Source organism: Camponotus floridanus, unplaced genomic scaffold (assembly GCF_003227725.1).
Source record: "Camponotus floridanus strain SB8 unplaced genomic scaffold, Cflo_v7.5 scaffold105, whole genome shotgun sequence".
Classification (NCBI taxonomy): domain Eukaryota; kingdom Metazoa; phylum Arthropoda; class Insecta; order Hymenoptera; family Formicidae; genus Camponotus; species Camponotus floridanus.
Window position 1 is genome coordinate 577,627 of NW_020229221.1, and position 20,936 is coordinate 598,562.

A 20,936-nucleotide genomic window follows, 5' to 3' on the forward strand; every position below is an offset into this window, starting at 1 on the left:
AAAATCTTTGGAAGATTAATAATTTTAAAATTTAAATAATTTTTAATTTAAAGTTTACTTAACGTTATTATAAAGTACGAATTATACATATTGAAGAAAATAAGTTATATTCGTGGAATAAAGAAAGGAGAGAAAGAGAGAGGAGATATAAGGATTAAGTTAAGATTTTAAGTCTTTCAATTCAATCACAGCATTTCCTTTCACAGAGTTATTTAATAATATAATTATATTATACGTACATATTATATATATAGTGCCGAATGGAGTATAATTAACTTTACTTAGGTTCACTATACTTATACTTATTTCATTCTGACACATTCATAAGAGTCTCAAATTTCGTTAATATATTCAATATATATTTGATAAATTCGCATATATATACACATTCGAAGATGTAAAATTTCTTACGCGCGCGTAAGGAATCACTCTTTCTTTTCATCGTAAAACTTTTTTTAGATTGATCGATTAATGGTGTGCGCGCAAAAAACATTTGTATTTTTTTTATTTTTATGAGAAACATCTTGATGGAATTTTGAGCATCGCAATAAGTTAAAGCCTTAAATGTGTGAAATAAGCGAATTAAAATAAATTTTGCATAAATTATATTCTTTGCTTTCAAAGATCGATAGATTATACCATTGGCAAGATTGTTCACTTATATCGATAATCATATTATTCCGATACTATAATACATGAAGTAGAAATAAAAATATAATCTTTAAAAAGATTATAATTTTCAAACTCAATTTTTATGAGACTCCTTGATTTAAAAAATCATACTTCTTTTAATTCATCTACTTTTCATAGATAAGTATTCTTTACTCCTTGTTTTAACGTACTTCTTTCATGCTTCTCGGTATCTCTTTCACGGTTTTTGCGAGTTCGATTAATTTATCTTTAGATTGCTATTGGTGTACTATTATTTTTTTTCGCGATATTTTATTTTTACCATCGCTTCGCATCGGTCTTAAAGAAATATCTCACTTAGTAAGAAAAAAAATAACAGCTTTCCAATAAAAGCGTTTTTAGAGCGTACTTTGGCTTCCTGCGGCGCATATCAATATCCCATTTTCTTTCTTTCTCTTTCAGTAATTAATAAATTTTCAATTATTAATATTATATGTATATAATTAATATTATATGTATATAATTATTAATTATCAATAATGTTAATGGAATTGTTAAGAAAAAGAGAGAAGAAATAAATATAAATCTATTATTCAAAAAAAAAAATAAAAATAAAATAAATGATATAAATGTTTTCTTGGCTATCTCATAATTTTGACTATATTTATAATTTATATCTATAATAATCCTTGTATAAGAAAGATTCTTAATTAATCTATGCTTTGAACATATCAGAAAGTTATGTGAAGAAGATAGTGATTGATACGTTATTGATCATAAATCAATGTATAATTTTTTGTTTTAATTGTGCTGTCTACATGTAAGTTCTACTTTCTTTTCTTTTGATTTAAAATATATACTTATTATATTTTAAACGCAAAGATACAACTAAAATAGATCTTTTATTTATTGTTCCTATCAATAAATGAAAAGTTTAATTCAAGACTTAATCGTATTAATATTGTTCATACTGTATTTAAATTTCCGAAGATTACGAGTGATAGTGAACGTGCGTCGCAAGGAGCTTAATAAGACGAGATGATAATTGGTGTTATCGGCTTAGCCCTCTTGTACACATGTATCTCTCTTAATACGACGCAGATAAAATTACAGCCGCCGGAACGATCATATATCTAAATACAATACGATTAATGAGAAAAAACTTCGAATTAATGTTTTTTAGATGAGCAGATATTTACATAGATGTGAAGACTATGAATGCGTTACGGACGTTCACGTTATTCTAAGTATCGTATATAGTGCCTATATCGCGCATTTTTCTTATACATTTTACATACATACGAGATATTCACGAGACAAAATTGAAATATATCACGTTCTATTCGCTCTATTCACTTCAGAAATAGACGGGATTGAACTCTCATATTGGAAATTGCCAACCGGAATGATGGATATATGTATGTATGTATCGATTGAAGAGATGACGGATGCTTTTATGTGAATTTTATTTATAAAAAGAAATTAATGTGTGTACATGTATGAAGAGAGGAGGCTAAACATGATCGGTCTCAAGATCTCGTAAGATCCTTACGTCGTGATTTTTTTACGTAGATATCGTATTTTCTTTTTTTTTTTTTATATTATCGAGGATGAATCTGTACTCTGTGCATTGGCTAATGGAAATGCTGAAGATAGAGATGCAGTAGGGAAACTAAATAAAATGAATGTGTGGAAAGCGAGGAAGATGGATAATGTTAACAATAGTAATGATTCGATTCATACAGGACTGTCTTGATCGAGAGATGGAAAACCCTCGATCGTAAAAAAACACGTTTCTTTCTTTCCGTATTATTTCATAATTAAACGCCTATCATAAAGTGATACCAATGTGCGCTCTCGCATGTATTTATTAATCATACGATTAATCTTCTCGCGTTTACAGATATTGTATGTAGTGTCGTTGATATTAATTAATCCAGAGAAGCCTTGCTACCATAATAATCACAATACAAGTACTTATTTTCGTCATAAGACAATAATGTATACATTCGAAGTTCATTAAACGTTTTTGACACTTGTTTTTAAAGCGAAACTTATTTTTTTGTCTCTCTTTTTCTCTCTCTCCGTCCATCTATTTCTTTCTGTATTTCACAATTCATATATAAATGTATATTTATAAAAGTACGTATGATGTAATAGAAGTCGTTTACAAATTTGTGCAACTTACAGAAGTATCGAGCTATATAAATACCTATTATATTTTAAAGAATTAAGTCTAGGCAATCGCTCTAGTTATTACTTGTATATCGATATTTTCATTAACAGCGTACTTACATAATGAAATGAAGTGAGAGCAGCATATGTATATGATTTTGCAATATAATTATCACGTCGATTTTTGTCACAGCGCGAAATGATTGAAAGAGGTCTTCTTGGCAAATTAATGCTGATAACACTGATGAATGAATGAAAAATGAACCCCAAGATAATATGAGATTAATTATTGAGAGATAATGTGAAGAATTGTGGTGAGTTTTGGTGCCATTTTGCTTATTTTTCAACCTTGCAATTGTTAAGAATGTTATTGGCAATCTTGCACACAATCTTTTTTAATCTTATCGTTGATAGATCAGGTTTTCTACTATTTTATACAGTAACACATTTAGCTACAAACATACTCTATCATTTACTACTTTCGACAAACTCTGTGAAAAGCAACGCCTCTCCGGATTTTCTGATAATTGTCCCGATTCATTATTACTACTATTTCTGCAGGCTTCATAGTCAATTGAAAATAATAATAATAATAATAATAATAATAATAATAATAATATAATTATAATAATAATAATTATTATTATAATTCTTCTCTCTTTCCCTCTCTCTCACTCTCTCTCTCTCTCTCTCACTCTTTCTTACAAGGACGTAACGTCTTAATAGATGGTGGGTCGGGGAATAGCAATTGCAAAATCCTAAGCATCCCATTTGAAAAGACAAGTCTAAGGATTTCACTTCTTCTTATTTTTGTTATTTGCGCCTCGCGGTGGTGTCACTGGCCGTCCCGCATTCAAACCACCGTAAGTGAATTTTCTCTTATCGGCTGGTTTTAAAATCTGAAAACTGCACATGAGAGTTTCGTCTACTGACATCATGGCACCTGCATTGTCAAATTCGCCGCAATAATTCGGAGCTGAGAATAATGTCACCAATTGCCGTTTAGCAAAGAATTCATAACCATCTTCCACCACCTGAGCAATAATATTTAGATTTTGTGTGAATGCATTATACAAATTATACAAAAAAAAAAAAAATATCAAATTATACAAAATTATAAAAAGAATATATCAAAATATATATTTATATATTTAAAATATTTTTACCTGATGTGCACGACATATAAGATCAAAGTCATGTTTGTGTAAAAATTTGGCAACGACTTCTGCGCCAAATGTGAACGATACACCACGATCGTTTTCGCCCCAACCCATAGTGTCTTTATCAGGGTCAGACCATAATAAATCACAGAGCAATCCTTGATCAGGTACATCTGTTGGTCTCATGATACGTCTGATTTGCTCCATGCTCTGCAAATCTGGACTCAGGCCTCCGTGACAGCAAAATATCTTTTCATCTACTATCGCGGCAACTGGCAGGCAATTAAAGCAATCGGTGAACGTTTTCCATAGTTTAATGTTGTAACGACGTTTACCTAAAATATAATTATATTTATAGAGATAAGCAAGTGAACAATGGGAAAAAAAATTATGAAGATATTTCATATTCACAATAAATAATTACATTCATCATAAAATCCATATATCCTATTGATGGATGCACATTCATGATTTCCTCTCAACAAAAAAAAATTTTCTGGATATTTGATTTTATAGGCAAGAAGGAGACAAATAGTTTCTAAAGATTGTTTCCCTCTATCAACATAATCTCCTAAAAAAAGATAGTTGCTCTCGGGAGGAAAACCACCGTACTCAAATAATCGCAACAAATCGTAGTATTGCCCATGAATATCACCTTGCACAAAAAATGTTATATCAATATTATTAAACATATATTTTTCGCTTGAATTAAAATAACTTTTTTTTTACTTATAACATTTGCTTACCACATATCTTCAATGGTGCTTCGAGTTCTAAAAGAATGGGTTGTGATAGAAAGATCTCACGTGACTTGAGACATAATCCTCTAATCTCAACTTCTGTCAACTGAACATTTTTGCCTGGTCTTGCTCCTCGTACTAGAAAAAAAATATGAAAAGATCATACTTTGATGACAATAGTATTTATAAATATATTACAATTATATATTGTGAATTGTATTATTCTTATAATACATATTTTCTATATATAATTACTCATACATCTTTCAATATATAATTACTCAACTTTTGTAATAAAAGAAATCTAGAACATAGAATAAATCAATATCATGTATATTCACATGTGCAAAACATTAGGTGCATTTTGTACAATTGCTTAGTAAGCAGCTATTGATGATAGATATACATTATAACATCTATTCAAAATTTTAAAAAACTATGCCAATTATAAATGTTCAATAAGCAACGCTGTGCTAAATGCACCTGCTATAATAATTAATTCGATATTCTCAGCACCATTAAAACTTCAAATATATATAAAGAAGAAATAAACATTTCAACCATTTTTTAAAATATGAAACGATTGATCGTAAACTGATTGACAATAAATCATAATCAATCTATGTTTCATATAAAATTGCAAAAAATCTTGTACTGAACATTTAAATCGATGAGCTACACGTAGGTCATTATATAAATGAGAATTTTGTCAACGAAGACACTTGCTTCATTAATATATTCTTTCCCTTATTTTCCAGGGTACAAAACAGTTTAGGCGTCAGATAGTTCAATGCACTCATAGATAAAATGAATAATCTTCGTTTAGTTATCGACGTGAAAGTAGAGACCCGATATGCAACAATAGGACTTTATCACGGAGAGACGGACCTCGCCCAGAGTCACGGCGAAAGCGAGATGTATATGCGGTTGTCGACCGCGCATTTTTTACGTAAACAAACTAACGCGAGGACGCGAATCTATCGAGATGCGATCATCTCGGGGATCTCGGGGACATTGCGTAACGACAGGGGGTAACAAGACTGTGATTCAGGGCGGCGTTTTCGTGCCCTTTCGAGGGAAAGATCGAGTCGCGGGCGATGTCGTAGCATCGTCGAGGGAGCGTAGCGAGGAGGATCGCGAGGATGACGACATACGAGACGCGACATACGAGAGCGAGCCGAGCCAACGACGTTAGCCGCGATGCGTCGCCATCCCCCCCTTTTTCTCTTGCTTGCTGTAGTAGAGCGCATCGACCAGTTTTACCTTCCAAGAGCCGAGCTATGATGTTGTCGATGTTTAACTTGTCGGTTTCAGCCATCGGGCCGGAGTCTAGTGCGCGTCCCGGGCCTCACACGGAGCACCTTATCACGAGGATGACAGTCGATCCGCCTGGATTTCTTCGCTTGCGTGTCGCACGACACTCGGGATCGCGCTCGCGACTTTAACGTACAAGGTACCTCGCAATGGCCGCCCGGATAACCGCGCACTCCACTCCCTTCCGCCTCTTTCTCTTCCTTCCCTTCCGCCGTCCCTCCCCCCTATTGCTTTCGGAGCCACGCCGAGAGCTCGCTCGTCCGCTTCTCGATCACTCGAGCATGCGCACTAGCCGTGGTTCTTTTTTTTTTTCTCTTCCTTCCTTCTCGAACGACGCGCGACGCGTTATTCGGCGCTGCCAATGTAACGAGATGATCGTACACACCCGGTGATTCCGGTTAGAAGAGAATCCCTACGCACTACGCACGCGTGGAAAAATCTCACGAGGGAGAAGTTTGGGAGCAACGATTTTTTTATACATCGCAAAACTATCGCTGGTGTAAATTGTGACGATTGTCAGCTTCTGTAATCTGTAATTTTCTAGCCAACACCGATAAGAGATGCCGGAGAACGTGGTACTTATACTGTATTTTGAGGAAATTTTCTTCCCTCTCTTTCATTATTTGTTTTCTTTATTTAATTAAATTAATACTTTGCGATCTCGATTGATTCATTACCGATCGAGATTACATCACAAGAGCCGATAGGTTATGCGTTATTCTTTCGAGATAAAGTACAAAAGGCGGAAACATCTTTTTTTTAATAGCTCGGTCTGTTTTATTTTGCTTTCAACTTCCATGCATATTTAGATATACGTTTATCTTGCTTTATATTCTAAATCTTGTATTTTGTAATTTTTCAAAATAGTTTTTTGCTTTTTGTTTTCTTTTTTTAAGCTTAACGGCGATCATATTGATGTGAAAGGTGCCAACTGCGAGACTCAGGACAATGATGAAGAGAACGTTGAAAATGATGTACATTTTGAACCTATAGTTTCTTTACCTTTAATAGAAGTGTCCAGCAATGAGGAAGATGAGACAGAGATGTTAAAACTGTAAGTTAAATAACTATAAGAATATTTATATAATAGATTTACAGAATAATATACGTGTAATATTTTTTTATCCCCAGACGAGCAAAATTATATCGTTATGATACATCGAATATTCCAGCAGAATGGAAGGAGCGTGGCACAGGAGAAGTCAAACTGTTAAGACACAAAACAAAAAATACAGTTAGAGTAGTTATGCGCAGAGACAAAACCCTTAAAATTTGTGCTAATCATTTTGTAACTCCATGGATGGAACTGAAACCAAATTGTGGTAGTGATAGGGCATGGGTTTGGAGTGTACTTGCTGATTTTGCAGATGAACAACTTAAACCGGAATTACTCGCAATACGTTTTGCGAATGTTGAAAGTAAGTTTTAATTTAAATTTTAAGAATAAATACATTAAAAATCTTATTTTTATAAAAAACAAAACATGATAAATAAAAAAATATATTCATATATTCTTTTATTTATTTCCTAGATGCATCAATGTGGAAAGAAGCGTTTGAAAAAGCTAAAAAGATTGTGGGATCTGAATGTGAAATATATGCTGGCAAAAATAATCCAGAACAGAAGCAAAATATTGAAAGCAATAGTGAATCCAGCAGTGATGTAAGTTATGATGAAAGCACTGATAATGAAGACCAGGGAAAGTTGCTTAAACAGACTGGAGAATCTGCTGTGATTTCTCAGCAAAGAGAAATTGAGAAAGTACAGACAGCATCAGCAGAAAAGGAAGATGTAGTAACAACAAATGAGGAGAAAATAATCAACGAAATAACAAAGTTAAAAGTAAAAGATGAAGGTGAGAAAAAGTAATGAATTACATATATATGCATATATACATACATACATACATACATACATATATATATGTGTGTGTGTGTGTGTGTGTGTATGTATCCAGAGACACAGATAACAGAGGAGTTTTTATTATCAAATATCACATTCCGATTTTATGCACACAGACGTGCATATCACATGCCATTAAAGTTTTATTATTTAAGCATCAATAAATATATAGATACATTTTTTAGCAATGTTATAGAAAAACTGAATAAATTTTCAAGTTACGCGATAAAACTGTATTTATACGAATGTTACATATTATCTGTGATTTTTTTAAACTGGGAGTAAATCAATACAAAATTGCATTTGTACTGGAAAGAGTGTAAATGAAAGAATGTGTGTGTGTCAACTGTTAGAGGAACAGAAAATTAATAAATACAACGACAATTGTATCAACAGAAAATCTTCCAAATTTTATTTATTCTTTAATTCAGGAAGATGATTTATGCATTATATCACATTTTTCTATTGATAGTTAATGATTGCATACCATGTCTGTCTTACACATTAACAATATCAAGTTATATGTTGAAAGAATTGCAAGTATATCACATAATAATATAAAATTGGTCAATTTGTTGTGTATTTTACGACATAATATCTAATTTATAATTTCTGATAATAGCATATTTTCTTTTTGGAAAGTAATATTTGTCAATAAATATTAATTTTTGCTGTTTTTTTTTTTTTTTACATATAACAGAGAAATCAAATTATTATATTTACTTAAATAGTTAATAATTTGATAGATAGATATATTCCTGGATGTAAAAAACCTATGTTTTTAATATTTATCGCCTAGTTTGTCTTATATTTATATTTTGAATCTGTATAAAGGAACGCAAGCACAACAAATAACCAATTGTATAAATAGCAAATAGTCTTTTACATATTGCATAAAGTATAATTAAGAAATGCTTCATCACAGAAAAGTTCAATAAGGAATGAAACAATATTATGATATTTTGAATAATATCCAAATATGTGTATTCCAATTGACATTTATATATAATTTGATGAAACGGATCAAGGAAGCCATTAAAAAAGCAAATAATCGATATTCGAATTAAAACTCAATTATTAAATGACATTTGGATAATTAATAATAAATTTGATTATAGTTTTCTACAGTTCATCCCTTGCTGAAAAAGATTGTAAGATATTTCGTCTTTCTTCCATCGTACGTTTCTTTTGATTGGATAATTTTCCTCTATAAAGAAGCCCCTGTACTCGCGTTTCTTCTGTTTGTACAAATATATCTCCCCGTTCCAAGATTTTCTCCATAGTCTTTACGTAAATCTTTGCAGCTTCCCGTTGCTCTTCTGGTAGAGTCTCTTCAAAGATCCTTGCTTTCTTTAATATTTCCTAAAAAAAAATGGAACATCCTCTTGTTGTTTGTTCTATTGTTTTATATTAAATTTATAAATATACAAGGTACATACAAGAAAAATTAAAAAATATAAAATACAAAAGAATACTTTTTAATATCTATAATTACTCCGATCTTGATTTTAAAAAATTTCCAAATTTTTGCTTCTTGAAAAATAATGTTCTATTCATCTAACATTTCAATAGAGTATATCTTTCTCATTTTATTAACAATTAAATTACCTGTCTCTCCTTTTCGTTCGCGGCTTTGAATTCCTCAGCTAGCTTATCTAACCGTTCCACACATCCTGGTAGGCCTAGATATACTCTCGACTTGGATCTGACAAATCGCTTGAGGTATTCACCGGTGAAATCAGAATCCCTCTCGGGGATAAATCTGATCGGTCCCGATTTACCTTGTATGAATAATAAGACTACTGGGAAGTCCTCCTTCTTGATATTATAGCGTTGCGCTAGATCGGAATTATCCTTATTGCCAAAGTCTTTGACTCCTACTGTAGCTATCAGGAGATCCTGCGAATCCTTGGTATCGGCTGCTACTGTCGCGTATTGTTCGTGCTTGCCACCATACGGAAACGCAACGTCGAATTTAACAAGTACTGCCTTGAATTTAGGGATCACCTGTGGTGATAAAAAAAAGAAGTTTTCTATGAAAGGTTTCCAGAGAATACCTTCTGCAAAATCCTTACGTATTCCTAAGTATTAAGTAATCCCTAAATATTAAGAAAGTTGCAAACAAGTGCTAATAATTGAAACCGTTAAACTGTTTCACGCTTGCGAAGAGAAAGACTATTGATATATTTTTTGGAGATATACTTTTGAATGTGGACATCAATGTATTTGGCTATATGTATATTTTTCTTTTCTCTTTTTTTTATAGTCGAATTATATCTTCCTATATCCTATATATTTATAGTACATTTAAAAATGCACATAAAAGAGTGCAACGATAGCATTATCACCTATTCTTGCTTCAATAGTTATACAAATGTCAGTCACGATTTTAGCGATTATTATGAACATATTGTTCTATGGAAACTATTTTTATTGAAATTTGTATCATATTGTATTTTGAAGAAGTTAATTTTTTCATGAATTTTAATCAAATCAAATAAATTAAATAGTCAATGGATTAAATAGTCGTTGGATTAAAATGCCTTTTGAACTATGAAAACATCGCTATTATAAACATTTCAAGCGATTATTTAAATAAAATATCATATATACACATATTAATTTTTTATAATATGTTCTGTCTCATATATTATTTCATTAAACTTTTAGCTATATACATAGCTAAAAAAATAAAAGTTTTATTTTAAAAAAATAATTAACGCGCCTTTAATGATTTCATTAAATTAAAATTAATTTAATGAAATCATTTCGTTTTAAAACTATAAAATAAGTTGAACTTATTGAACTTATTTCTGAAAAATTTTAGTTCTTTTATTATAATTATATCTGTGATAAATTATAATAAAATATTCGTGATTAAAATTGTGTATTTGCAATTAATTACAACTATATAAATTCTATTCTTTCAAAGAAATGTGTCCCGATTTGTCCTAATAGAATAAATCAATTTACTATGAATAAATAACATTTATGAATCAAAGAGTACGAAACTTGCCAACGTGGCTGATTACTCGTAACTATAGTAACTTTAAAGCTAAGGTAGTAAAAATCGATCGAACATTTCATCTCCATCACTTTTTAAAATTGTAAAGAAAATACAAATACACACATTTCTATTTTTATCTCTTTTGATTAAATTATTTGTTAAAATTTTCTAAAATTAAAAGCAGTTTCCGCAACTATATTAACATAATTAAGTCAAATTTCATTGACAGACAAAATTTTCTTATTTTACATACCAGATATAAGCAGCTCGTATAATAAAAATAAAATATATTTTACAAATGTTAATCTAATATATTTTTGCGTATTGTTTTTAAATTAAAAGAATCTGGCGAATCTCGATTTATACTATTTGATATCGAAAATTATCGATCGTGCTTCCCACGCTTTTTTTCCATACCTTGTCGAACGAATAGGAGTCCAAAGGCACGCATCCCTTACAATCTTCACCGGTAGTAACATGTGAAGCGATGACGATGACGAGCATAAACACGAGGCTCGATCGAATCATGATCCGAGAGATTTTGGTGTTCGTGCGATTTCACCTGTCTGCTCAAAGTCAGTCAATTAACTACCCTGTTCCTTCGACTTTGCCGAAACGAACGGCACTGTCCTCTCCGCAGTCCGCACAGCTGTAAATGACACTTGCGAAACGCGCGCACGTAATACGCGACTGGAAAACACAGCGACGACGTTAACCGTTCAATGACCGGCCACGTACCGGTCCCGGTTAACGCGTCTGATCGAATTCGTGTAATTATCTATCTGCATGCGCTTATCAAAGTGGAGTAGATCAAGTAGAGTAGAAGATCCGACAGAAACATATACAGTCGATTTCCTCTATATTCTAAGATTCTTTATTCTAAATTTTTCTCTATTCTCAATCAGCTGTTTTCTCTCACAATTTGCTTCTCCTCTATATTGTTTTCTTGCATTCGCCACGTGATTATATGACCATCATGAGTGAGAAAAAAATTAATACATGACAGAACTTACGATATTTTAATTTTACGAATGTACTAATAGAATAAGTTTTAATATAAATAAAAGAAATCGCAAAAGGAGAGATCCTAGAATACAGAAAATATTTGATCCTGATAATTTTAAAATAGGGGAAATTTATCCTTTACTTTTTTTTCATAGTGCTCTCCCCATTATTATGAATTAATGACCAAACAAGTATCTTACTCCAGTATTATGTACTTAAATATATCAAATTTCTAAAAAATTCAAAAAAAAATATTGTTAAAATAATATTTCAAAATAATATATTTGTCTAAATAAACATAAGCTAAGATAAAATTATTTATAGCTTATAACTTTATTATCTTGTGAGAAAATAATATATAATGCATAAAATTATTGCAAAAATTATACAAATTATATTTGCACACATTCATTCATTCATTCATTTATAACCAATTTCACATTTGTTATACAATTTTATAATTTGTCAAAAGAGTTTTCTATATACTATTTACTATAAATATTCAAATTTTGTTGTCTCTCTCTTCTCTCTCTTTCAATACATTTTATTATATATTAAATCATTTTCCTTTTTTGTGTTCTAATCTTGGCCTTCCCTTCTTTGTGGTTGGTTTATCCTTCCCTTTGTTTAACAAAGGATGAATTTCTGTAAATTATGTCAATATTAGTAATGAATATTAGTATTAAATATTAGTATAAAATTAAATTACTATTCATGATTGCTTCTAAATATAATTATTTTACATCAGCAATATCTTACCATCAATTGGTGCCCCTTGTAAATCTATATCGTGCGAACGATGTTTCTTTATTGGTACTTCGTGTGGTGTCGCTTGATTATCTTCAGAATCTTCGACATCTGGAGATATAGGTAAAAATTGAAGGGAACCAATGTCTTCAGTTTCCTCATCAGAGCTGCAAAATGCAGCAACTCTATCAATTGATGCAACATCAACCTCTATTTCTTCATCCTGGGCCTCTTCTCCCTGTACCACAGACTTATCTTCATCGCTTAAATCAAATTCACTTTCTCTTTCTTCATATTCAACATTTTCATCCAATTCCTTGAAATCTGGTGCAAATGCAGACCAATTTTCCACTTGGTTTTGTGCCCAAATAGAAACTACACCTGATGATATGGATGCAATTATTGGTCTAACTGGATGCCACTATTATACAGAAAGAATGGCACATTATGAACATTTATTGTATCACATTTTAGTTAAAAAATTCAATTTCTTACCACTACATCGAGTAAAAGCTCGCCCTTAGTTCCATGTAAAATTTTCACCAAATTTCCTATACTTTTTTCCCATACATACAATGCATGTTGTCTCGCTGATCCAGCACACACATATTCTCCATCACCCGAAAAACAACATTTTTTCCACATTGTTTTATTTACAAGATCTTGCAATTTTTGAATTGGTTCAGGTTCACCATCCTTGCCACATGCTAATATTTCAGTACTGTCATATACACGTATTACTCTATCAGATGTATTAACTAAAAAACAGGAGCCTCGTCGTGCAAATTCTATACTCTTCACTGCTGTATTACTAGCTGTACCCTGTGTTATTTTGTAAGAAGCTTTCACAGTTAATGTTTCAGCATCTAAAACTAAGACTCTACCACGAGCATTTCCTGTGTATACAAAATCCCCGCGTCTATCAAATGATGCTACTATGTTTAAATCACTCTGAAATGAATATTTTTATCAATTATTTTCATTTTCAACTATATGTGTTGAGAAAAGAATTATTAGAATATATTAAGATTGAACAATATATATGCATATCATATTGTACATACATCTTCGTCAAGTGGTATAACTCTATGTGTTCCTTCAACATCAACCATAACAGCAGCATGGCGCATTGGGCATACCAGAAATTTGTTAAGATTTCTTGGATGAAATTGTACTTTCAATATTGGAGAAGGAAATCTGTATTTTTGATCACATTCGCCTGATAGAACATCCCATATGCATACATTATTATCTGTAGAAGCACTTAACAACTTATGACCATTTCTAGACCAACTAAAAAATGTAATAAATTTAATATTTAATATTTAATATTTAATTTCTCTCAAAATATTCAATTTCTTTGTTTTCTTTGAACCCAATTATTTTTCTCTTAATAAATTTTCATATATTTTCACAAGTAATAATCTCAATCATTTTATATACACAAAATTGTTCTATCTTTTCATATACTATATATAACTTACCTCAATGAACAAACAGGATGCACATGAGCACTAATAATCTTAGCTATACCACGAGTTAAAAAATCCCAGATTACAATTCTCCCATCATTGCATCCGACAGCAAGTAGTGTCCCTCTCTTATTAAATGTACATGTCACAGCAAGAGATATACAATCTAACGTGCCATCAAATTCCTAAAAAAATAATTATTAAAAATATGATTTTAATATTACTCATCATTTCATTGATAAAGGTAAAATTAAAGAGATATACTCATACCTCTGGATAGTTTTGACCAAATGATTCTGTGAAAATATAAATGTTAAAGTATATTATAACCTATACTAAAAGTATAATCTACTAAAAGTATAATTTATACTATGAAATTGTTGAAATTTAAAGCTTTTTTGTATCTTTATTTTTACTAAAAGTTACAAATAAAATTTATATTGAGAAGAATGAAAAATACAATATTGCAAATGAAGCTTTATCGTTTCCCAGATATTTGCAATTAACTGCATACATAATTGTGAACTCTATAATAATTTAATGATTACATTAGATATTATTTATCACATGTATTTTACGAGAAAACCACTTACTTTAATAACTTTAATATTTACCTAATAGTTCTAAATTCATTTTGACAATATCAAAATTTACGTGTTTACTATGGGTCTGTTCTTTTTAGCTGCACTAGTGCAATTAGTTAGAGTGAAAGAAAGTATGTTTGTCTCTTTCCAACTTATTGCACTAGTGCAGCAGTGCAGCTAAAAAGAACAGACTTTATGATTACTGCACTTTCTACACTTAGAATGTGGGAAAGTCGGAATCCTTATTTTTTTCTCTCTTCAATAATACCTTCCTGATGATATTCATGATACTATAGTCGCATTTCGATATTCACTGATACTGTCAGCAGAGAAAAGAAAGACGGACTAGAGAAGAGAGAGGTGTCACGAGTCATAAGATAAGTCGTCACTTCTCAGTTTTCTCTTTGGTCGCAGTACTGAAAATCTATAGTGTACGTGACGTAAATTATAGATTTTCAGTCTGGCAATGAATATGGAACCACTGGAATACGGTCTATATATAAATATACAATTTACTATACTATAAATCTTAATAAGCTATAAATTGAAAATACATTCTTCGTATATCATCAATTTTAATTGATGAACTTTTTTAATATTATTTTTGTAATATATTTCTATAAGCAGAATTTTGCTATTTTAATATTTTTCTTTAGAGATAATCACATATACACACATACACACATACATACATATATATATATATATATATATATATATATATATATATATATATATATAATATAATAACAGTACATAAACATATAATACGTATAATTATATAATATACTAATTTAATTTGTGATAATACAATCTTAGAATGTGTAATGAAGATTTCTGATATCTTTCACATATTATTACTTTATGGTATATTTCTAAAACATTCAGTATATATATATATATATATATATATATATTTTTTTTTTTTTTTTTTTTTTTTAATGTATTTATATAATAACAGTAATTATTTTTTTAGTTTAAATTATGCTGTAGCTTATTATCAATGGAACTTTTTACTTTTTCATATTGCTCCAATATATACCTGAAAAATACATACAATATATACATTTTTTAATAACTAATATTATTATATAATTTTGATGACAAAATAAATAATTCTAGTTTTAGTAATTCTTTTATTATATAATTGATGATAAAATGTTCTAGTAATTCTATTTTCCAATATTGCATTTCATAAAATTGTACCATAAGAATTGTAAATAGTTTTATAATCTAAATGAGATATATATCGAATTTTTGTATTACTTTTAAATTTCTTAACAATTAAAATGTTTCCTTTTCCATTGTTTTCTTAAATTATTATATTTAATTTGCTATGTGACGAAAGTAGAGTAAAAAAGGGAAAGAAATATGCATTTTAACATTTTCATTTCATGTGTATATAAAAATAAGAATAAAAATTAAGAAAAAAAATCTTAAAACAAAGAAAATGCTTTAAATATATAGACAAATGTTTAAAATATATAAAAAATACTTAAAAGATATTTAAAAAATGTCAGATTATAGATCAATTTTTACTTTTGAGCTGCACATTCTCCTATCCAGTCAGACGCATCGATCATCATGTGGAATAATCGTTCTAAATATTTACTAATGCACAGTGTAATTGTGTTTTCCGAGTGATGTTGAAGCAATGGATGATATACGTCACCTAAAGTTATGCTATTGTTACAACTTTCGATTTCTTTACCAAATATCTTCCATACCTAGAAAATGCATCTATTAATTCATTAAATATATAATAATTGCATTATATGTTTCATTATTATTATTTATATATTAAATATTTATTATATTATTATATATTTACTTTAATTTTATTGTAGAATAGAAAAAATTTTTGCATTTTTATTTTTTCTTATATGAGAAACTTTTCTCACCTGTACCCATTTTGTTGATAATATATCTCGCAAAGATTCTCTATATTTAAAGCGTTGTAAAGCATAAATAGCTTCGATACCTTCCTCGATTGTTTGGACTTCTTCAAATATTCTGTCAATCAGATTTACAATCATATTTTCCAATTCTTTCACGGATTCTCTAAATTTTTGCATGTTTTTTAGCCATGTGGAATTCGTAACGTCCAAAATGTTATCGCGAACTAGTTTGATTTCCTCGAGATTTTCGTAAAACAAATTTTCTATTCGACGACAATATTCTTCGTGTTCAGTACCCTTTGTACCACCAATCATTCCCACTTTATTACACCTACAAAAATTATTTATACATTAACATATTAACATTTATATTCATATATGTATATATTAAACTATTTATATTCTTTGAAGATATTTATGATTTACTAGTATATATATGGACTAATATATATATATATATATATATATATATATATATATATATATTAGTCTATTGGTGCTCTATTTTTTATGTCCTACCTTCCAAATACGATTAAAGCATTGTATATCTCAATGACATCATAACATCTTTGAGTGAAAGTGTCGATACGTTTAAATACGAATTGTTCATTCATTTGCCAATCCCTATTTGATTCAATGTGCACAGTTATGCTCGTGACCTGTTTCGATTTTTGAAATAACAAATAAATTATTAACAAAAATTTACAAGAATTATATGACCAATTTTATCAATTTTCCACAATTTAGAATTCATTAAATTTACAAAAGTTTCTCTTTAAATAAGTCCTTTGATTTTAGCTAATTCTGAAATAGTATTAAGCTTTTAAAGCATTTCGCATTTAGTTGATAATTTAATTCTAATATTGCGGAAAAATATAATTCATACTCTATTTCAAATTTTTGATAATTAAAAATTTAGAAGCTCTTGATAGAATTGGTCATTAACACATACTAATTGTAAGTTTGCATACTTTACTGTATACGATTTTGTATGTTTCGCAACAAGAGATACATTTCTGAAGTATATTTATTCCATTTTTCGCTTCGCCTTCTAATATTGCTTGTAAATCGATATAATTTTTACATTGTTGTACTATTTGAGCGCTTATAGCTTCACAAAGTATCTGTATGTTGTGTCTATATATAAATATAATTCTTTTTCATCGGTCAATTTTTTTATATTATATATTACGATATATATAGAGAGATTTCTCTTCTAATTCAATTAATAATTATTAGACATTACAATATTTTTTAATGAAATAATTAATAGTCTAAATGTAGTCTAAATATAATTCTAAATATTTTAACAATATATCTAATAATATTAATTAAGTGATATACTAAAAAATCATACGATATGTTATAAAACGGAGATTCCGTCCAGATAAACAGTATCAAAAGCAATATTTTTGTTACAGGTTCTTCGATCTCAATCGGGCATTTCAAATCGTTACAGGCATCCGATAAGATATTTAAATATGTCACATTGGATCCAGCTTGTTCTAATCTTTCATGAAGCTGTAGTGTCAAAAGTTGAAAAGAGTCCACGCTCGGCGAATGAACATTCTCCAACAGACGTAATATTGATTGAATTTCCTCACTCAAGAGCTGATTATGCAAGCAGCACAGATTAAAATCTGTGAATAAAACATTTTAGATCTTATCTCAGAGAGATATTTTAACAAGTAAACTTCCAATTTATAATATTTAATAAGAAAGAGAACAATACAAAATGACTCTTTTATGAGATAAAGGTTTGAAATAGAAATAATTTTATTTTTCTAATTTTTTAAATAGTAAAAATTTTTTAAATAACAATTAATCGCTTACGATTTAATAATATATAAAATGTATGTAAAAATGTAACAATACATCATACATACACACACACATATTTATTTATTTATATATATGTATATATATTTATAAACTAACATATTGCTGTCCAATGTTGCAACTCATCGAAAATGACTCCTCTAGTTAGACTCGTTATATTCGTTAATGCTTCTCGTATCTGTTTGATCCAATATCGTACAATCCTTTCAAATCTATCTATCTGTGCCTTTTCCGATTTTCGCAATTTATTAGAAATATATTGCCCATCTTTCTCGGATAAATCCGATTTTTCGTTTTTCGGCGGTAGTGTGACATCAGGTAGAATTTCTTGCGGGACATAAAGCTTAGTCAAACCCAATGGTTTGTAAATCCATTCCGTTAAATCCATTAGAAAATTATGCAAATTGAAGAATAAATTATTTCTGATAACTGTATTTGTTAAAAAAGAAACTTTTGTTTATTTTGTTTATAACTTTATTTGAAATAACGTTGATTGAAACAACCAATTAAATAATTTTAAAATACGATCTGTATGTTTACAAATAATTTGAAGAACTAATAATTTCATATAGAATAATAATTAAATTTAAATTTTTGTATAATAAAAAATTAATTGTTAAGTTTAAAAACATTAAATTCAACAATTAATTTCCTATTATACAATTTTTTATTGTTACTATTAGTATTATTCATTACATTAGTGTTATTTACTATATATTTATTGGATTGTACGAGTTTTCTAAAAGAATTAAAATGATCGAAATTGATTATTTTCAAATTCCGATTATAATAATCGGATTAAATAATATGTAAAAGGATACTCTCTGGCCATTCGCTGCTGTTGAGTACAATAGGTGCATATATATTTTCCATTGTTTTCAACACGCACATCATCGTATTACAATTGAGACTGCCGTAGATGACTGTAGCGTGAAAATTATCTACGGTGAACACATGCCATGGTGTCCTCAAGAAATACATAAATTCATTTTGATCATCTTCTGGAACACTTAAGCCTGCTCTTAACGTATCCATCTCGAAATATATACTTAATAATGCGTAAATTGGATTCTCGAAGTACTCTCGCACAACTGTATAACAATCTTTCCAATCGGATTCCTTAATTGAAGGAAATATCGTAAGATCTTTTACATATTGCACCTAGAATATATATATATATATATATATATATATATATATATATATCGCGTTGAATATAATATTAATAAAGCATTACAATATAAGCATTTATGAGAAGAATTTAATTATAAATAAACTTTAAAATTGAATTTTTTCAATGTTTTGTGCAAATCAAGAAACATTGTAAAAAAGAAATACATCCAATTTATTATTTAATTTAAATGTTAATTTTAAATTTAATTTATGTAAATTGTAAATTTAAAACAATTGGAAAATCTAATCTTTTAAGAATATATATATATATATATATATATATTACTAAAAAATTAAATTTAAAAGTAACAAGGATATTACATACGTTATAAAACAAATTTTGAAATATATTTTTAGTAAAATACAACGACAATTGTTGTATATTTAGTATTGTTATATATTTAGATATATTAAAATTTATATTTATATTAATCACAAAATCACAAAAAAATATTAAAACACTTAATAAATTCAAAAAAGTAACAGACCAAGTTATTCAAATCCTGTTCATTAAAGACTGGCTTAACTGGTTCAGGAAGAAGTTCCTCTTCGGTTTCCAGACTTTCTAAAATATCGCAAAGTACACACAGATATATATGCGATTAATTTTTTTATTTTTTTCATGATTAATTAATCCATCGATATGAATATGTCAAAAAATTTAAAAAAATTGTTTAGGAAAAAGAACCTTGTCGACTAAACTCTTCTTCATCCGAGTCCATGTCCAAGAATTCTCTATGAGGATCATTCGATGATTTTTCTGTTTTCTTCATTTTCTCCTTTAATTTCTTTTGTTCACCGTATAACAAACAATATAATAATACACAATCGAATATTATATCAACAATAATAATAAATATTTACTATTGAAATGAAAATATATTAAAATTTAATATATCTCGGCTCGTAACTGAGGCGCGTTGCCAAGTGATATTGTATACTGTATCGATTAAACGGGTAAACCCTTGTAGAAAACCTCTATAGGCAATAATAACTGTGAAAATCGTTTCATCATTTTTTGACTAATCATATTTTGGAACTGGGAGGATCTATAATTACATAAAATTATATGCAAATATGCAATTCAATGCAAAAACATTGCTCTTAATAACTCAAAACAAGTTATTTAGAAGCACGATGTTTTTATTCATTCATTTATTTCTTTGAATTTACAATCTACGCGTGGAGTTCACAAAAAATTTGTCTACTATAATTCGTCAAAAATATTGCTATTAATGCAATTCATTTATAGTAATATCTAATATGTATAAAATATGTTACTTATATGTG

The 20,936-nt window shown here is 29.1% G+C and overlaps 5 protein-coding genes across 6 annotated transcripts; 1 reads left to right on the plus strand and 4 right to left on the minus strand.

Moving 5' to 3' along the window:
• Nucleotides 1-2,215: 2,215 nt before the first annotated feature.
• On the minus strand, nucleotides 2,216-6,230 carry LOC105250191 (serine/threonine-protein phosphatase alpha-2 isoform). The gene is made up of 5 exons (XM_011256161.3): nucleotides 5,969-6,230; nucleotides 4,712-4,843; nucleotides 4,390-4,620; nucleotides 3,972-4,300; nucleotides 2,216-3,839 (listed from the first exon to the last, which is right to left on the minus strand). Exons 1-5 carry the CDS (start codon nucleotides 6,021-6,023, stop codon nucleotides 3,600-3,602), a joined length of 987 nt encoding a protein of 328 aa, XP_011254463.1. The 5' UTR covers nucleotides 6,024-6,230; the 3' UTR covers nucleotides 2,216-3,599.
• Nucleotides 6,231-6,353: 123 nt separating this feature from the next.
• Nucleotides 6,354-8,378, plus strand: LOC105250192 (ran-specific GTPase-activating protein). 2 transcript variants are annotated; one of them, XM_025411397.1, is made up of 5 exons: nucleotides 6,354-6,594; nucleotides 6,916-7,073; nucleotides 7,151-7,437; nucleotides 7,551-7,874; nucleotides 8,107-8,378. In XM_025411397.1, the coding sequence occupies exons 1-5, from the start codon at nucleotides 6,580-6,582 to the stop codon at nucleotides 8,115-8,117; spliced, it is 795 nt and encodes a 264-aa protein (XP_025267182.1). In that variant the 5' UTR covers nucleotides 6,354-6,579; the 3' UTR covers nucleotides 8,118-8,378. The 2 variants fall into 2 exon arrangements, with proteins under 2 accessions (XP_025267182.1, XP_011254464.1); XM_011256162.3 differs by lacking the exon at nucleotides 8,107-8,378 and having other exon boundaries at nucleotides 6,357-6,594; nucleotides 7,551-8,098.
• Nucleotides 8,379-8,648: 270 nt separating this feature from the next.
• On the minus strand, nucleotides 8,649-11,768 carry LOC105250193 (endoplasmic reticulum resident protein 29). The gene is made up of 3 exons (XM_011256163.3): nucleotides 11,346-11,768; nucleotides 9,530-9,928; nucleotides 8,649-9,283 (listed from the first exon to the last, which is right to left on the minus strand). Exons 1-3 carry the CDS (start codon nucleotides 11,454-11,456, stop codon nucleotides 9,044-9,046), a joined length of 750 nt encoding a protein of 249 aa, XP_011254465.1. The 5' UTR covers nucleotides 11,457-11,768; the 3' UTR covers nucleotides 8,649-9,043.
• A 681-nt stretch (nucleotides 11,769-12,449) lies between these two features.
• LOC105250194 (retinoblastoma-binding protein 5 homolog) lies at nucleotides 12,450-15,154 on the minus strand. The gene is made up of 7 exons (XM_011256164.3): nucleotides 14,767-15,154; nucleotides 14,423-14,448; nucleotides 14,165-14,337; nucleotides 13,745-13,973; nucleotides 13,176-13,631; nucleotides 12,693-13,101; nucleotides 12,450-12,578 (listed from the first exon to the last, which is right to left on the minus strand). Exons 1-7 carry the CDS (start codon nucleotides 14,783-14,785, stop codon nucleotides 12,493-12,495), a joined length of 1,398 nt encoding a protein of 465 aa, XP_011254466.1. The 5' UTR covers nucleotides 14,786-15,154; the 3' UTR covers nucleotides 12,450-12,492.
• Nucleotides 15,155-15,708: 554 nt separating this feature from the next.
• On the minus strand, nucleotides 15,709-20,472 carry LOC105250211 (dynein heavy chain 2, axonemal-like). Its single transcript, XM_025411276.1, has 11 exons — nucleotides 20,335-20,472; nucleotides 20,109-20,211; nucleotides 19,879-19,894; nucleotides 19,295-19,634; nucleotides 18,573-18,902; nucleotides 17,992-18,274; nucleotides 17,606-17,771; nucleotides 17,154-17,293; nucleotides 16,638-16,965; nucleotides 16,276-16,463; nucleotides 15,709-15,778 (listed from the first exon to the last, which is right to left on the minus strand). Exons 1-11 carry the CDS (start codon nucleotides 20,417-20,419, stop codon nucleotides 15,709-15,711), a joined length of 2,049 nt encoding a protein of 682 aa, XP_025267061.1. The 5' UTR covers nucleotides 20,420-20,472.
• Between the last annotated feature and the right edge of the window lie 464 nt (nucleotides 20,473-20,936).

What these genes read in the sequence shown, in the direction of transcription:
- LOC105250194 (XM_011256164.3), bottom strand. An exon ending in TTATACCACTTGACGAAGAT is followed by an intron (nt 13,632 to 13,744) that starts GTATGTACAATA and finishes TATTCATTTCAG; the next exon opens with AGTGATTTAAACATAGTAGC. An exon ending in AGCTTTTACTCGATGTAGTG is followed by an intron (nt 13,102 to 13,175) that starts GTAAGAAATTGA and finishes TCTGTATAATAG; the next exon opens with TGGCATCCAGTTAGACCAAT.
- LOC105250211 (XM_025411276.1), bottom strand. Translation starts at nt 20,419, where the DNA reads ATGAAGAAAACAGAAAAATCATCGAATGATCCTCATAGAGAATTCTTG. An exon ending in CAGCAGCGAATGGCCAGAGA is followed by an intron (nt 18,903 to 19,294) that starts GTATCCTTTTAC and finishes TAACAAATACAG; the next exon opens with TTATCAGAAATAATTTATTC. An exon ending in TATCAACAAAATGGGTACAG is followed by an intron (nt 16,464 to 16,637) that starts GTGAGAAAAGTT and finishes TGCATTTTCTAG; the next exon opens with GTATGGAAGATATTTGGTAA.
- LOC105250191 (XM_011256161.3), bottom strand. Translation starts at nt 6,023, where the DNA reads ATGGCTGAAACCGACAAGTTAAACATCGACAACATCATAGCTCGGCTC. An exon ending in CATAGCTCGGCTCTTGGAAG is followed by an intron (nt 4,844 to 5,968) that starts GTAAAACTGGTC and finishes TTTTTTTTCTAG; the next exon opens with TACGAGGAGCAAGACCAGGC. An exon ending in TTATATGTCGTGCACATCAG is followed by an intron (nt 3,840 to 3,971) that starts GTAAAAATATTT and finishes ATTATTGCTCAG; the next exon opens with GTGGTGGAAGATGGTTATGA.
- LOC105250192 (XM_011256162.3), top strand. An exon ending in GAGACAGAGATGTTAAAACT is followed by an intron (nt 7,074 to 7,150) that starts GTAAGTTAAATA and finishes TTTTATCCCCAG; the next exon opens with ACGAGCAAAATTATATCGTT. An exon ending in ACGTTTTGCGAATGTTGAAA is followed by an intron (nt 7,438 to 7,550) that starts GTAAGTTTTAAT and finishes TTTATTTCCTAG; the next exon opens with ATGCATCAATGTGGAAAGAA.
- LOC105250193 (XM_011256163.3), bottom strand. Translation starts at nt 11,456, where the DNA reads ATGATTCGATCGAGCCTCGTGTTTATGCTCGTCATCGTCATCGCTTCA. An exon ending in ACTCCTATTCGTTCGACAAG is followed by an intron (nt 9,929 to 11,345) that starts GTATGGAAAAAA and finishes TTATCACCACAG; the next exon opens with GTGATCCCTAAATTCAAGGC. An exon ending in CGAACGAAAAGGAGAGACAG is followed by an intron (nt 9,284 to 9,529) that starts GTAATTTAATTG and finishes ATTTTTTTTTAG; the next exon opens with GAAATATTAAAGAAAGCAAG.